Source organism: Dromaius novaehollandiae, chromosome 3 (genome assembly GCF_036370855.1).
Source record: "Dromaius novaehollandiae isolate bDroNov1 chromosome 3, bDroNov1.hap1, whole genome shotgun sequence".
NCBI classification, from domain to species: Eukaryota; Metazoa; Chordata; class Aves; order Casuariiformes; family Dromaiidae; genus Dromaius; species Dromaius novaehollandiae.
In genome coordinates, this window is record NC_088100.1 from 44,135,976 (window position 1) to 44,153,865 (window position 17,890).

The following is a 17,890-nucleotide window of genomic DNA, read 5'->3' on the forward strand; positions in this document are numbered from 1 at the left end:
AAAACACATGCCCATGCTTTCACCCTATGAAAGGGGGGGGGGGGAGAGAAGCCTTGTTTACAAAGAATATGGACAAATTTCAAAAAACAGACCCATAAATCACCACCTCTCTTCTCCACTTTCCTTCTACCTGTATTAGTACAAGCCATTCTCCATTTGAGCTGCAGAGCAGATTGCAACTGATTTGAGCACCTCAGTTGCTCCCTTTTCTCTCTAGGGTACCTGGGGTCTCTCTGGCAACTAGTATCCATAGCATTTAAGACTTTGTAAACTAAAGCAAGAACACTAACTTGTAACCCAAAAAAGTGACATGAGTACTGATTCCAAACCCCTAGATATAGCAAGTTTCTTAAAGAAAAGGTGCTAGGCAGGCAGAGAGCTCAAATGTTAAGTAGAGATCAGATTATGAGGATTTTATGGGATGTTGTTAGACATCTTTCAGACTTTCTTTCTAGGCTATAGAGCTGTCTCAGGAGTTTTGCTGCAACTGGCGGAATCCTCCAAATCTATGCAGTTGTATCTGCAGAAAAGCAGCATTAACTCTCAATTAAAATTTTGGAGCTTGCCTATGCAGCAAGATTCAGCAGTATAAGTACTGCATACAGGCTCTAAGCGTATCTATAGAGACAGCTAACACTTAGAGCTCCACAAGTCTTGCTTTGACACAGAAGGAATGTCCCCTACAATAAATGTTAGCTATTGTAAGTTGGCACCCTCTGCTCTTTTTGACTCTGCTTTGCATGGAGAGATGTTTTTCCACTGCATAAATATGCTAGGGAACCAGCCAGAAGCCACTGTGATTTGGGGATGTGGAGTCAAGCACACACACACAGAGCAAATCAAGTCTATGATTCTTCTGCCACCTCATTCTCCATCTCTGCTTGGCTTAGCTGACACGACTTTCACAGCTATTATGAGTTAACTAGGGCTCCCCACTGTGTCAATCAGAAATGCATAGCTTGTGCAGATACGTTATCCATATTTCAGCTGGTCAGCTGCAATTTTACAAGCCAGCCACAAAGCTACTGAACAGCTTTTGCTGCAGTTCTGGCAGAATCAGGGAGAGCAGCAGTCTGCTGGCCCCAAACCACATGGGAAGAAGGAAGAAATAGACCACCTGTTCCTGGAGGAGCTTTTCTTAGATCAGCTTCATTTGGTGCAGAGCCTTTTCAGGGTTTGTGAAAGAAGTACAGACTGGATTATGCTGCACAGCTAAAATGAGCTTTATCTTCAGGAAGATAAAGAGCACTTTTCTGGGAGATAGATAAAGTTTGCTACTAAGCTACGGTGGCTGAGGACTTCCTTTTCTATAGCCAGCACAGTATGGAAAGCCACTACCCCTTTTGCAGAATGCTATCAGTCATAAACTAGCTTTGACGTGGACAAGTCAACGTGGAAGTTAACGTAAAGAAAGGTACTGTCTCTGCATGTTACCAAACCTGGCAGTGCTGCTGAGATTTCTGATAGCTTTGCATGCATGAATTTTCCAGTTGTTGCAAGGAGGGGACTGATAGTCCTCTTACACTCCCTCTGAGTCAAATCTCAGCACTCATAAATAGAAAGCGATACAGCTGCAACGTGCAGTGGTGTGTCCTGACACCAATGCCAGGCTGTCTGGAAAAGTTTCTTGCAGATAGGATTTTCAGGTAATTCCACTTCTCTTTTTTCATACATGGCTGTGGGGTTGGAGATAGCGTCCCTCCAGTAAGGACAGCAATGCTGTAGCCATTTTCCTCTGTTATTCTGCAAGATGCTGCTTCCCTGGCTAGCAAAGCCTTTTGTTGTACAGTTGGATCACAGAAAAGAACCACTGAACTGTTGCCTAAGCAGCTGGAGGATGACAGAGTGTGAGTGCCATTGGGAGATGGAGAGGGTAGATGAAAGTCACAGGGGAAGGCTGGAAGCTGCTGAGCCATAGCTGCATGCTGTGTGTTGCACAGCATTTGAGAGAACGGAGCTGAGAATAGGGTTTCCCTCCGCAAGGCCTGAGGGGGATGAGATTCAGAGACTCGTAAAAAATCAGCAGTACCCCAGCTAGTAATAGACAATATCTGGGAAGCTTTACGTTTTGCCTGTGAAAATAGGAGCTTTTTTTAAAATTGTATAATTTTTCACGGCTTGCTTCACAATTTCACTGTATGTAATATGGCTGTTTCATGGTTTGCAAGAAAAGTTTCATGATGGGGGGGATTTTTTATTAATTTATGCTTTCAGTAATTTTCTGATGTTTTAGATTGTCAGATTTGTTGTAAATTGCATCTATTAAAAACACGTCTGTGTTTAGTATTATCACTGAACGTAAGGAATCAGGAGAGGCCATCTAGTCCAGCCCCAGGGCCTGCAGGCAGAATCTGATCTCTCTGCCATTGCTGAGTGATGCTTGTCTAACCTGCTCTTAACAATCTCCAGTGATAGATTCAGCACCATCCCTAAACAATCTATCTCAATGTCTACCTGTCCTTGGGGTGCTCTTAGATCATTTTTCTAAAGCTGTTTGTAATAAAAATTACCACTGAATAAAACCATTCTTTAGTGTTCTCAAAGTGCAAATACACAACTGGTATTGAACAAATAACCTGAAAACAAAGGAGGACTAGAAGGGAAGATAAAGAATGTTGCAAACAACAACAGAACAGAAATATGTGGTCTGAGATTAGCACCTCTTTCAACTTTCTGCCTGAAAGCTTTTAACCATCTGCAGCTCAGTTCAACCTTTTCATAGTGGACTGCTTTCAGAAATCTGCAGGACAGGCATGGAAGTAAGCCCCTGTTTAGATAGTAGTGAAAAATCCACCATTCCAGTTGCTGAAAGGAGGTGTGCCTGGGAGCTGTGAGAGTTAGTTCTGTTGGAAAGTATCCTTCAGTCTCAGAGAACTATAGCAAAAGCAGCTTGGGGCATGTCCACACAGCAGTGACTTGAAGATAAGAAGTCACACTCAGGCTATCCTGAGGCAATCCCCTTTTTATTAGTACTGCAGGGGAAAACACCTCCAGCTAACTGGAACTATGGTCTGAGGAGACAGAGTTCTTTGCATCTGTATGGATATGCCATGGGCGGGCTGCTGCAACTGCCAGAGAAGTGGGTGAGCAATCTCAAAGGAGCTTTCTTTCCAACAATAACGTTTGTTTACTCATGATTCCTATCAGTTACCACTGCATCTGACTGTGCTTTTAACAGTCCCAGAGAGTCTACACAGCTAGCTCTTCTAAATGGGCCTATTTCTGACAACTGTTTGCCATTGTGTTCTTCTCCTAAATCTTGAAAAAAAGTCCTCCACGCTAGAGATGCTTAGTCTGATCCAAGGAGTGATCCTTAGAGACTATCCTGAGATTAAGTATTTCTTCTTGAATTTTTCTGAGATCAAGGAGCTGGTAAAGATGATAGTCCAGCCCTGAACACACAAGAATTCTAAGGCGAGAAATGTAACAAATAATTAGTATTCATTATTTAGTTTCCATGACTTCAAAAACAACACTGTTCTTTCACTCCAGGTTAATTTTAAAATCCTGTCCTCAGTCTCCCTTCCCTCTGTTGGAAACCTTTTTTCCCATACACCTTAGGATCCTTCAGAAAACCCTCTTAATTCTTCTAGAATATTTGCAGTGACTGGCTGTACTGACTAGAGTAGTTTTTGGTGGATGGAGTGGCCAGCATTTGTTGGACTGAAAAATCATGGAGTGGCCAGCATTTGTTGGACTGAAAAATCGTAGTGCCAACCTTGCCACCACCCTTTGGAAGATCTCAGTACTAGACTAGTCATGGAAGTTATACTTCTTCAAGCAATGTTATATATTGACCTGCTGGCAAGACTTTGAGGATATACTAAAGAAGCTGGGGGATGCCAGCAAAACAGGCATTGATATTATTGACTAAAATAGTTACCTTTTCTCCCTCCTGCAGTGCTGCATGACCCAAGAAAATGACATGTCTATCTCTTCTGGAATGAGCAAGCAGTCACTGTTGTAAAGGAGTCATGATAAAACATTTCCCATAAAATTCCATTTTATTTAATTTGTGACATGCACAAAGTCACATTTACAAAATTTGTGGCAATTAGAAAATAGACATATTTTTGCAAGCGTTGCTTGGTGTACTTGGGCTTAAAGTTGCTGGTACCCTGTTACTATCTCCTTGTTTGTGCTGCTACTAAATGGAGTTGCTTGCTGATGGAATGCCAAGTTTTGCACTTAAGAAGGAGCCTCACTAAGTTTTGTACTGAGAAAAATAGTCTTGTACTGATGAAATACTCTACTTTCAGCTAGGAAAAAAGCACCTAGAAAATACTTACTATAACACAACACTCCTGAATGTACTTTATAATGAAACTATCAAAGGTAGGGAATTCTCCTAGCTGGCAATAGTCTCAGTAAACACATTTCTTTGACAAAGTTTTCTTTTTAGAGTCTGGAACGCCAGAGGTTGATGAGGGAGGGAATCTGCAAAAAAGGGAGTTTGTGCTTCTGTGGTTGAAGGAAAGCCATGAAAGAGGAAGGGGAAGCTAAAGTTATTTGGCTGGATATCTTTTATATAATGAATGTTTCTGTAGCTTCAAAACCACAACAGGAGATCAATGGCTATCTTGGACACAAATGGGAAGAAGGAATTGTTAAATATGGAAAAGACTCTATATTTTGGAGAACATGGGGGAAAATTCCATGAAATTGAGAGGACAAACAGAAAAAATAAATACAACTCATATCCTAACATTACGTACAAGCTGCTTCTCAAGGAAAATACTACTTGTCAAAAGTTACTTACCACATGCCTTCACTGTGCTGCTGCCTGATTGTGTGAGGGACTCAAGAGTCCCAAAAGCCATAAGGGCAGAGTTTGCCGGTCCATTCCATGGGTTCCTCAGTTTGCTTTATGTAGCACAGAGGTTATTGCTTCTGAGGTTAGCACTTCATGGTCAAAAATCACTGCTATTCAAAGTGCACATCTTAATTTTTATTACTGGTGTTACCACAAAATAGAATAAAAAGATAGGATTCCATGGCAAATTCCTGTCCAGCTCCTCAGGGTATAGACATATACTCCTAGAAGTCTGATGTAGTCTTCTGCTTTCTTGCAAGACTCTTATTCCAGATTTTAATCGTTCTGTTTTTTATAATCCTTTTCGACCATTCCGTCAGCAGTAGCTTCAGTGAGGCATCCCAGGGAAGTCTGCACAGCTCCTAATGGGTGTATGAAACTGCATAATGAATTGTTAGTTCTCTGAATCCAGAGGGTGGAAAACTAGAAAGGACTATCCTGGCTGTGTGCTGGTGTTTTGGGGAAAGGTTAAATCTAAGAACCATAATCAGTACTGGATATGTGAATTAACAGGGCAGCAAAGCAATGTGGTAAAACAGATCTGGAAGTGATAAAATAGGTAAACTCACCTCTTAGTCTAGAGTATCCATAGACACTCTAGGTAGCACATATGGGAAGTGTTTATCTTCACCCCTGTGATGTGAACATTGGTGCAGCAATTCAAAAGCTTCCTACACAAATACTACGCTGTTTAAGAATTACCCTATGATGATGCAGGGCTTTTCACCGGTTAGTAGCTGAGCTTAGTATAAAGTAAGCCCTGTCAGAGAGCAGCATTGAACTGAAGGATGACTAAGTTACAGGGCACTATGTTAAGGTACTTTCCCGATTCTCCATCTGTTTTATTCCACAGAAAATGACGAGTCTCCCTGAGCAGCCACCTTTCCCATCCTATTCTTCAAACTCAGCTCATGCTGTTAAGTGAAAAACTATACTTACTCTGTGTGTTGGCTTCAACAGCACAGAAAGTAAGAACAGCATCACATGAAGATTGGCTCAGACCTTATTTCTAGTCTTGTTTTTTCCTTGAGCTGCTTAAACTAAATCCCTTCTTTGTCAGAGATCCTTTTCTAAATCTCATAATATTAAGGTAGGGTAAGATCCTTCTGCTCTGGTGGGTCATAAACTCTATTCTGGACATATTTCTAGCAGAATCAATAGAAACTAAAAAAATACCAGTGTGATATAGTTGTAAAACCAAAAATTTCTGTCAGAGAAATTTCAGCTGATGAGGCTGTGTGAAAATGTCATAGACACAACAGTTCCTCCCCTTAACTCCCTTTAGGACCATTTTGCTGAAAGCAGAGGGGGCATGCTGAACTACGTCCAAAAAGAAAGAGGCTGAGATAAAAGACTCAGCCTCAGCATATCACATCTTTTTTGATAAGTAAAAACAGAGTTAAGACTATCTGCCTCTCCAAAATAGGGAAACAGGGAGGAAAATTATTTTTTCTGTAAAATACAATGTTAGAGTAGAGCTAGTTATGGCATTCCATTCCTATCCTTTCCCTCAACAGTGAATATAAAGACATTTTTGTTATGACTGTACTGCTACACTCACACATCAGTTTTTACACTCACAATACAGCAAATGTATGTTGCATTAAAGGACCTCTGAATCACATTCTACCATGTCTTCATGCTGAATTTAATTATTTTTTTCACAGGTTAGATGCAATGAGCTATAAAATTGGCTTAAAAGGCCTGAAATCCTCTTTCTATTATTTGTGAGTGAATTTATTTTTTGGATGCATATGTTATACATTATATATAATATATATTTAGAGTATATATTTCTTTTATATATTTAGGCATGAGTTTTTATAATAATTTTTGTGTAACTAGCTGCTAAAGATAGTGAAAACCTAAATCATTGAAAAATATACAGAAAAAGAGAGCCAGGCAAATATTCCAAAGTAACTGAAGTACACTGCAGAATTATTTTTCTATAATAGGCCTGTATACTCTTAACACCTCTTTTTGGTAACTTACAGCTGCTCCTTTCTTCTTCTTATATCATAGCACTCTTTACATGGTTGATTGTTTTTGTTTTTAAAACACCTCCAAGTTCTAGGGCTACATTCAGGAGCAAAAGTTAGTAGTAAGCAAGCCCTAACTTTGCTACACTTCACAAGAACCATATGGAAGAGAAGCTATGTAGAGAGATCTGTCACTTCTTCTAGGAAGAGACCACCAAAAAGAGGGCAAGTACATGAACTTCTCATCCATTTTTCCATATGGAAATAATGGTGCCTCATAATGATGAGGTATATCTATATTTTTCTGTATTTTAACTGTAATAAAAACATAATCAAATGTTTAAGAATATCTTATTGCTCATTTTTCTTTATGTGGAAACTATGTGATGCTGCATATGGGAAAAGGAGAGCTGGGAACCTGTATTCCTGCTTTCTTTGCCTAGCTATTTTGGGACCCTTAAGGAGAAGGCATGGGTGTTCATACCCATGCGGACATCAGGCATAAACTAGGTTTCTAATAGTCTAACAGATTTCATGTTCCAGTCTCTTCCTTTCTTTTTCCCCTAACCTCGCATTCTCCATACATATAAACACAAAAATATGAATGGACCAAGAGTGCAGCATATTGTCCCTCACCCAGACACAAGGACAGAACCAAAGGGCAATTTTGACTGTCTCATCTGCCTCTTAAACTCTTGGCCTAGCTTCTAAACAAAAAGTCTTTTTAAATGTACACTGAGTTACCGAAAGTGTGAGATGCATACACACAATTTATGTAAACTAGCTTTTAATATGAAGACGAAAAATATCACATTTTCCAATGCTTTGCCGCATATAGTGTGCAAGAACACATACCCTGTCTACTCAAAACTCTTCAGAAGCTTGTGAGGTTACACCTCTGTGATATTGAAGTTCTATCCATTTTGATATCTGATTGTTTTAATGGGAAATTTACTTGCAATTTAATGCCTGATGTGGTTGTTCTCTCTCTTTCTCTTCTTCTTTTTTCTCAGAACAAATTATGACATCGACATCTAAAGGAATTTTCCGGCCATTTTTGATTATCTTCATTGTCCTTGGTTGTTTCATGGCATTTTTACTTATTTATATCAAACCAACAAACAGCTGGATCTCTGGTCCTATAGAATCAGCCAGCTCAGTTTTGAAAATGAAGAACTTCTTTTCTTCCAAAACTGATAATTTTAATGAAACAACTATTTTGATCTGGGTTTGGCCATTTGGTCAGACATTTGATCTAACATCCTGCCAAGCAATGTTCAACATCCATGGGTGCCATCTGACTATTGACCGTTCACTATACAACAGATCCCATGCCGTTCTCATTCATCACAGGGACATCAGCTGGGATCTCACTAATTTACCTCAGCAAGCTAGGCCACCATTCCAGAAATGGATTTGGATGAATTTGGAGTCTCCAACTCATACTCCACAAAAAAGTGGCATTGAACATCTCTTTAACCTGACCCTGACTTATCGGCGTGATTCAGATATCCAGGTGCCTTATGGCTTCATGATGGTCGGTACAAGTTCCTTTACATTTGAAGTGCCAAGTAAAGAAAACTTGGTGTGTTGGGTTGTAAGTAACTGGAACCCTGAGCATGCTCGAGTCAAGTATTACAATGAGCTTAGCAAGTATATTGAAATCCATACCTACGGACAAGCCTTTGGAGACTATGTCAATGACAAAAACTTGATTCCAACTATCTCCACTTGTAAATTCTACCTTTCATTTGAAAATTCAATTCACAAAGATTACATTACTGAGAAACTTTACAATGCCCTTCTGGCTGGATCAGTACCAGTGGTACTGGGCCCTTCCAGAGAAAACTATGAGAATTACATTCCAGCAGACTCTTTCATACATGTGGAAGATTTCCTCTCCCCAAGAGAGCTGGCAGAATATCTTCTGATGCTTGACAAAAATAACAAGATGTATCTTAGCTATTTCAACTGGAAGAAGGATTTCTCAGTGCATCTTCCCAGGTTCTGGGAATCACATGCATGTCTTGCTTGTGATCATGTGAAAAGACACCAAGAATATAAGTCCATTGGAAATTTAGAAAAATGGTTTTGGAATTAATTTTTTTTTCTTTGCGTGCACTTTTTGAAGTATCTCAAAGAATCCTTAGTCCAAGTGGAGAGGAAAGCAAAAGAGAAGAAAGAAGGAAATGAAAACCTTATGTCAGCTATCCTTTCTTGGCTATCCTATTTATATTTTGTAAGAAATTTTAAAAGATCATCAGCAACAGTCGTCAATACTCAGTTTTAAATTATAATGTACATACTAATTATGTGCACTGAATAATATTTTATTGTTTACTATAATTTTTAAACAGGGGTTTTTCACATTTTCTGTGGAATATGTCCCAGTCTTGCACATAAAGTAGTCATTTTTAACACTGTTCTTTTTACATGAGATTAGCTGTTTAACCTATTTGGAAAATGAAGACACAGCTCTTAAAATACTATAGAGAATTTTAAGAACATAATTTGCTGTTCTAGTCTGAAATGTCTGTAATATTTCAAAAGACAGTAAAGTTTTTTGTGGTCCATCTTACATTTTAAGAACACAGTAAAATTAATATCTACCATTATTCCAGTGTTCACCCCTTTTTAAGGGTAATGAATTTAGAAATATAGTTTTAAAAAACTATCACAATAGTAGACAGTCTTTGTTTCTAAAAAGGAAGATGAGTTTCCTAATAAATAGCTCCATTAAGTTACTTCAGGAATATATCTGTTCTTACCCTTCTAAGAATAAAGATGTCAGATGTAGAGAAGGTGAATAATCTTAGTGACCGAAGCCCTGGTTCATTCAGCTTTTGAGTACATTTAAACTCAGCATGTGCTTAAGTCCCATTTTGTCTCATGCATTGTTTACCTGAGCCAGGGTTGTAGCTGGTATTGAACTGATGAACAAGTAAACAAATGTTAATATAGTCATTTGATTACATCAGCCTCATATATAGTATTCAGCTGGTAATAATGAGTTTTTGAAAATAAACTGTTGAGAAGTTTTAGCAATTTTTCTCATATAATTTTTTGAATAATTGTGTATTATTCCCTAATTCTTTAAAGGTTTGTTGAACTTTAACTGTAGCTGGGCAACTTGCTGTGATGGCTGATTAATGTGGAAAAAAATCCACTGACTCAGTGTTTTATTTTCTGAAAGAAAAATGCTGAAATTCAGTCAACATCAAGTATCAGGCCAACATATTCAATCAGTTAAGCTATGGAGTTTTATTTTCGGAAAATATGCTATATGACAGATATAAACAAATGCACTCTTAAGAGCAGTAGATGCTATCAACATTTGAGTATATACGTATGTTCATGAGTATTTTATTTGCTATGATAGCAAATACTAAAATGTGATTTTGTCATGTTTGTTTAAAATATGTATGTTTTAACATGTCTATCATTTGATTTTATTACTCTTTTCTTGCAGCAAGATGTAAATATCTGACTGCTATATAGTCATAGGTATAAGGCTGGGTTAATGTTATAAATGTATGGATATATTTTTGTACCAACTGAAAGCAATTGGGTTTTTTATGTCAAAATGTTACAGATCACAGCTCCTACTGAGTTGCAGTCAGCTCTGAGTCTTGTGACTATTTTTGAGATGTTCAAAATCATGAGAATTCTTTTCTCATTACCTTTCCTTTAAAATAAAGAAAGAATTATAAAAGAAACTGAAGTACAAGAATTGTTAAAAGGTAGATACTCATTGCTAAGCATCTCACAGGAAATCATCATATAGTCCAAAGAGTTAACAGGTGAACGTTTGGTCCAAATGGTTTAGAGTCTTTAGACTTTTCCCTAAGGAAAGGAAATAGCACACAAAGATCTCAAAGTATGAAGGTGTAAGACAGTAGTGTCTTTTCTCATTTATTGTAAACAAATACCCTGCTACTAACCTAAGGCCTGGAAAAAGAAGCGCATATAGGAAAGGACAAAAATGTAAAAGTTTAACTGGAGAAAAAAAATCAACTTATGTGATATATAAGACCTTGACCTAGCAAAGTAACTGATCAGTTACTTAAGATTAAACTTGCAGACAACTGTTCTGAAGTAAGGGATAAGAGATGAACAATGATAAGCATTTAGCAAATGATAAGGCAATTTTTCAGATACCTCTTTTACCCCAGGCTGGAACACTAACACCAAAGCCTATTAAGAGTAACTTATTTCTGAAGTAGGAAACTGCACTGGAATGATTATAGCATTATACCTGTACATTCCCCATGGCTTCAAAGGCTGTTTTCTGATCCAGATATTTATTTCTGCTATATTTATTGTATTCTTAGAAAGCTAATTTACAAGATACTGTGAACCTCCCAAATTCAACAGCATTTCAGTATGAAACAAGAAAGAAAGAGCTTACCTTGCACATTAATGCACTATAATGAAACCCAGTCTTCTAAAAGCACAGGCATGAACGTAATATGGTATTTCTATCATTTTGAAGGCAAATGTCTAATGCCTATAGGACAGAAACCAAGGATATTTTATTACACTTTTTGGGTTTCAGGAGGGCTGTGAAATTCTCAGTCACTTAATATGTCACTGCTTTGGCTGAATAACCTGATTCCCTTGATGCTGGAATTTGGAAGCTGTTTTCACTAATCTCAGTGGAAGTATATTCACCCTCTGGTGAACGTGTACTATCCCTTATTTCATTCCTCATTTCAGATAGCTGAAGTTGTGTTGTGACAAGGTCTTATGTTAAACCAGACTGGTCTCTTGTCTTCAAGATTCAACTCATAAATTCTCATATTAATAATAAGCACAATAATGAAATGAGAAGATATATGATTGGTCACCACAAGTATCAATTTTAAAATTTTGCATATATTTAAATACTTTCCTGCATAGACGCTGGGAATATGGAGCAAATACTTTCCTCCATAGCCTGTAGGAAATATCGTTAATTCTGTGACCACTGGATCAGGTCAGCATGGCTAATCTTGTGCTGAACCATGAAGATATTTGAAAGTCTTTTGCTAGAATTGGGAACAGAGTTGATCTCCTCACAGAACCTTCACAAAAGGCTTGTATGATACTTTGTATTCAGGATGCATTGCTTAAATTGTCTGAAAGATTAATAAAATGGGAGAGAAATCTAATCCACATTGAAATGTCTAAGAATCATAAACAAATCCTAAGCAAGTGACATCAGGAATGTCAGCAAGGTATTAGGATAAAGTGCATGGGCTAGAATATAAATGGTCCAGCCATTTTGTGAAGTTTTTAGGAGGAGCTACAGGTATCGCCAAGCCTTAAGCAGTTTGGGATATAAAGTATTTTGCTGACAAAAGCTTAAGCATCTTCAGGTATGTCCAGACTAGGTGGTACCTGACAGGAAGCAACGGATGTAACATAGCTGGACTTCATGCATACAAAAAGGCAGTAAGACTAAACCTAGACACCTAACTCCCAGAAGATTGATTCCAGTCTGTATATGACATTAAGCATTGTGCTCCTTTGGTGAGCCCTCCTACACAAATAAATAGCATAAAAAGACTCAAATAGTAAATCACTCAAAAGGAGAATGGGCAAAACCAATTAATTTTGGAAGAGAAAAAAAACATGGAGTTAATTAAAATAGAGAACAAGATATTGTTTATACCTTGGTACCATTGGCAAAAGAAGACAATTGTACATGAGAAAACAAATGACAGATGAGAAATTACATCCATTCTGACTGTTTTCTCAACAGTTTTATTTCAGACATTCAGCTTATATTATGCGCCAGCCCGCAATAATCTAGGGGCACATTCACTAGCTACAAGTTAGTTCTGCTGTCATTGCAGTATGGCTTAATGACATCTTCTGCAATGCTGCATTTTTCAAGACAGAGAGTAATCATTATACTTTCCTTACAATGCCTTCTTTTGGACATTTTTAGTCTCTCTGTCCTGCACTGAGCAATCAACATTCCTGTCTTTATCAGTGCAGAAAATAAGAACCAAAACAGATAAAGTATTAACTGCAGATGCATTACCAGCCCATTGAATGTGAACAGACATCTGACAGCAGATCCTTCTAAAGCAGACTTTTCCTTTCATTTCACAGACAGTCAATAACCACAGCAGCTCTTGCTCTATATGAGATCTCCATTCCTTAGAGGCTCATGGTTGCCAGTTTCTTTGAATGCCTCTTGCCATCTGAGATGGCTGTAATCACAATGAACAAGCAGCCTGAGTGAGGTTCACACAATGTGCAAGACACAACCAGCAACATATTTGTCTTTTAAGAATCAGATCAGATAAAATGAATATTGCGCTGAGAGAGCATGAATCTAGGGATTTTTAGAGCTCATGCAGACTGAACAAGACGTGTGAAATTGGCATTACTGAGCACAAATAACTAGTTACTGTCTCTAGCTACTCATCTTTGTTCCTCAAAATGGGCTTTCAGGAAAAAAAAAAGTACCATGTAATTCTCTCCCACCTCCAATCAGCCCAGTATCAGTTAAATAAGCTAAAACTGCTGCTGATTACTCATGAATGGCATTCATATTGGCCTTGTATTACCTCTTCTATTAGATTAAAAAAAAAAATCTAGGGGAGAGAAGTGAAACTTGTCAGTAAGCTGATCATATTTCATGTCTGATATGAAGAATCTTTATCTTATCTTTTTCTCTCTCTCTCTCTCTCTCTCTCTCTTTTTTTTTTTTTTTTTTTTTTTTTTTTTTTTTTTTGTCTTTGAGGTAAATCCTTCGTTCTTGTGCAACAATGCCTTTTGGACTTCATTCAGGAAAGACTTTAAGCACATGCTTACGGCCATGAGACTCAAGCACATGCTTAAATTTAAGAGCATCTTAAATGCTTTAATGTATTGGGGCTTCAAACAGTACAGTTATTGTCTTTGGGAACTGAGCCAGAGAACACAGCCTCTAGCACAGGCTAGTTCATGTGACCTCTTTTGCATCCCACTGTCCAAGGGGAGTACCCTGTGAGTAGACTGGCTGCTCCAAGCAGAAAACTATTTGGACTCATTCTGGTTTAGTGCCTATTCAGCAGACCTTGAGCCTACTCTTCTGCTTCAGCAAACACTATGTGCCACCATCACCTCCTGTACTCTGCTCACAGCACGGTACTCTACTTTACAGCCTCGCTATGCTGTGCATGGTATGTGCATTTGGATGTGTTATAAGGAGGTGAGAGGAGCCAAGACCTGCTGAAATAGTATTTAAGAGGACTTTGCTAGGAAGAAAGCATAAAACCTCGTCACATCTATGTATGTTCAGCCTGGACAAAGCGCACTCTGGGGAGGATGAGTCTCGGCCTTGCCAGAATTTCCTCTTGGAGGGAAATACCTGGTTCAGTCCAGGTGGGACTCTGGGAGTGAACAACCACATGCACAAAGTGGGAACAGGAGGTCCAAGGTCTTGGAGAGACTGGGCACATTAGTCTGTCTATGCAGACTGGAGATGCTTAGCTATCTTCAGGGAGGCTTCTGACCTGTTTAAATCTAGCGATGAAAGTTAATCATATATTCAAGTGCTTCCTTGGTCAAAAATAGTATGCTATTCAGAAGAGAATCAAGGTGAACTATTTGTTTATCTGTAGGCTGGTGGGCTTTTTTATGAATATTGGCTGACAGTTCTGGCTGTTTTTTTTAATATAAGTGATTTTGAAATGTTAGATGGAAACTAAGATAATTCGTATGATTCATACAAAATAGCTATTTCAGCCTCATCTTTTACTCCTCACTTAGGCAAATCTCCCATTGGAGTCAGTAGGTGACTTGGGAGATCCCCAAGTCAGGAACACAGAATTGGGCCTAGAGCAGAATGGTTTCAGCAAGAAACAGCCTTCTTATTTGTGGATATTTCCGTTCTAAAATGTGAGTAAATAGTTCTAGTGGTCTTGCCAATTCTACCTTCAGAAAAATCATTGCAAGATTCATATTGGTTAGATATGTTCATAAAAGCTACAGAAATGTCAAGAAATTGATTAAATAAAGCATGCAGTAATAATTTTAATTCATAGCACAAATGTCACAGAATGATACAGATGATAAAACTATAAATTCATGAGAAATAATTAGACCTAGAGACATCACACTGCAGTTTCTGTATTGGAAAAAGTGATTTAATTACTCTATTATAAAGGTAATTAATTGGGAATCTTCTATGTTGCCATATTCTCTATGCAATTAACTGAAACCAAGAGTCTCTGTGCAGTGGATAGTTCAGAGATTTGGTCATGTGGCACAGAGCCCTTCACCTCTAGGTTAACAGCCTGAATTACGAGTAGATTGGTACAGACAGCTGTTTGGCAATCTCTAGTAGATGATGTGGTGATCTCAGTCCAGTTCCTCATGGACTGATAGCCACACCACAGAAACCTTCATACCACTAGCACTGTCAGTAGCTTCAGCCAAGGAGGCAAAGAACTGAACGGAGACTCATCTGATACCTTCCCTTAGAGCCCAGGATGATTTAAGAAGCTCACAGTCCTCCTGCCTGTACCCTGCCTGTTTGGAACACAAGGCCTTGGTGTTCTGAGTAAAATAACAGAGCATTGGCATTTTTTAAAGCATGGTGCCAGGCTGAATGGATTAAGTATTCATAGCTGTGGAAATTCTTCATTAACTTTGCTAAGTAAATAATTAGTAAGAAAATTATTAAATTGTTGCAAATTGGCAGCAAAAGCAATTGTTTGTTATTCTTTATATGGATTAGCCCAGTGGAAAATAGGCTTTGATGAAACCTTATACACCCCTGACTTGAGTCTGAATCCATATATATGCATGCATAATAGCAAATTTTGAAAGATATATGGTCAACCAGCACTTATATATATGAAGTTGGGATAAAGTTCTTCCCATAGAACCTTGAAGCTATAACCAACCACTTTAGCAGTCAAAATGTTCCCATTAATCCTTTTTCTTATGACATGGTATGGAAAGTCAGTCTGATATATGCTGTTTGGCAAATAAATTAACACTAAAATCTACAATTTCCTTTGCTCTTTTGTTTTGTAACACATATGTTCTAAGAGATGAGATTAAAAAGCATGGAAAGTTAACTCCCTTGGTGCAATTTAATGTTTTAGAGATGCAGTGGATATACTAAAGAGAACAAAGTGAGAGTTTTTCCATCTATACAAAATCCTAATGTGCCAAACTGTTTCCACTGAACAAGCAAAACAGTTAAACATAATGACTTTTTATTAGGATTTGCAAAATCTTCTATTAACACACTATAATTTTGCACTATTTTGTAAGAAAAGAAAAAAGGAAAAAGAAAAAAGGAACTGAAAAAGAAACAAAAAAATTTTAACAAATCTAAAAACAGATGCCAAATGTATAGTTTGTAAAATACTATTTTTATGATATAAGGTGTCATCACATTGTGAATTTAACTGTGTTATTGTAAACTGTGAAAATGTGATGTACGTTTGTGACACAGCCTATCAAGGGCCATTTCTAACACACAGATTAGTCATCTGGACTTGTTGATATGAAACATGTTCATAAATCTGAGATCACTTTTATACTTATTTTTTGTAGACTATTTTTCCACATTTACAACACAACTGTTATTTTATATCAAACATTGATTTTGCTTTAAAATATTATTAGAGTAGGTGGGTGGATGTCTTAAATGTGCCAGAGATCCAAAACTGTAACAAAGGTAATTCAGAAACTATTCTTTGCCAAACTGTAATGCTGCTAAAATCCAAAATGTTTTGTTGAATAAGCAGGCATACTGTCAATAAATGATAGCTTCTGTTCCATGGTAATAGTGATAATATTACATTTGTTAGGATAAATGCCTGGTAGGTATAAGCTGCATTTCCCTTCTGTCTTTCTGTATGTTGGGGAAACAATACTGGGTGCCATAGTTGAATGTCATAGATATTCAGCCACTCTCATAATGTGCCATAGACTTGACATCCAAAATATATTGATGAGAATTACGAGAAATACCTGCGGTTTGTCCTCATTCAAACCCACTTTCTCTGTTGGGTCACCTTAACATGGGTGGTTGACGCACAGGACTGGCATGATCTCAGTAAAGGCAGTAAGCTCTAAGTGTAGAAGTATGGGCCCGCATTTATTGACCTAGAACAAGATCAGAAGCACAGTCCCTCTCTCATGTATTTCAGCTTACACATAGAGCATTGAATGGGATCTGATGTGAACCTTTGCTTCATGTTCTCAGATAATGGTATTCCTTGTACTGACAACTTAATCTTTTATGTTTTATATATATTATATATAATGCATAAATACATGTATAAGAAGTAGTAACTACGGAAAACTGGATTTTAATAAAAATAATGAAAGCCTGCAGGCACATTTTAAGATGTCAGGTTAGAAGGAGATCTGGTAAAAAGCTGTATTTTTAATTTATTAGTGATTGTATATTTTGCCCCATGATCTAGACATTTTATAATAGGCATTCTACCAAACTTTCTGTGTTCCCTTTGAACAATATCATCACCCTGAAATGCATCTGAAAAGTGTAGAGTTTAAACCACTGATGTTTTTCAGTACTTTTTTAATTTGACGTTGTTGTTAAAATTTCTTCTGATTACCTAGAACTATGTTCACAGTTTTAAACACAATTTGACTGCAGTCAGAAGAAGCCTACTGTATGAAACTGCAGGTAACTGTAACCATTTCAAGGACTTTCATCATTTATGTGAATTTAATCTCTCAGAACTCTGATTCCAACATGGTTAACAAGCAGCTCACTGACTCTTATTTATTGAGCACTGGAATTCTCCCCAAAGGATAAACACTGAACCATGTAAATAATAGCGCTCTATATATGCCTAACAAATTATTGTAATAGGTATATTTAAAATAAAAGGAAACATTCTAAGTGTACTGTGGCCTTTGATCATTATTTTGTAGGTCTGTTTTCATTCTTCTTCTTGTGGGATTTCTCCTCAGGAGTCTGATCTAAAGACTGTCGCCAGTAGCACCAGTGACTTTTGGCTGCAATCTCACAAACAGAACTCTCGTTCTTTTCAAGCTGTTATAGATGAAACCCTTGTAAGCATGCAGGGTCAGCCTGAATTCACGTGGACTCTTACATGAATTTGCTGAGTAC

The 17,890-nt window shown here is 37.7% G+C and overlaps 1 protein-coding gene across 8 annotated transcripts in view; it reads left to right on the plus strand.

The window, feature by feature from the left end:
* Nucleotides 1-17,664, plus strand: part of FUT9 (fucosyltransferase 9) — a 110,422-nt gene extending 92,758 nt beyond the window's left edge. For 6 of the 8 annotated variants that reach the window (XM_064508793.1, XM_064508794.1, XM_064508795.1 and 3 more), the window contains one exon: nt 7,806-17,664. In XM_064508793.1, coding sequence (XP_064364863.1) covers nt 7,814-8,893 — 1,080 coding nt within the window. In that variant the 5' untranslated portion in view covers nt 7,806-7,813 and the 3' untranslated portion in view covers nt 8,894-17,664. Of the gene's footprint in view, nt 1-1,115; nt 1,415-1,608; nt 1,647-7,805 lie in introns of those variants that run through there. The other 2 variants (XM_026122136.2, XM_026122135.2) reach the window with 2 other exon arrangements.
* The last annotated feature ends 226 nt before the right edge of the window (nt 17,665-17,890 follow it).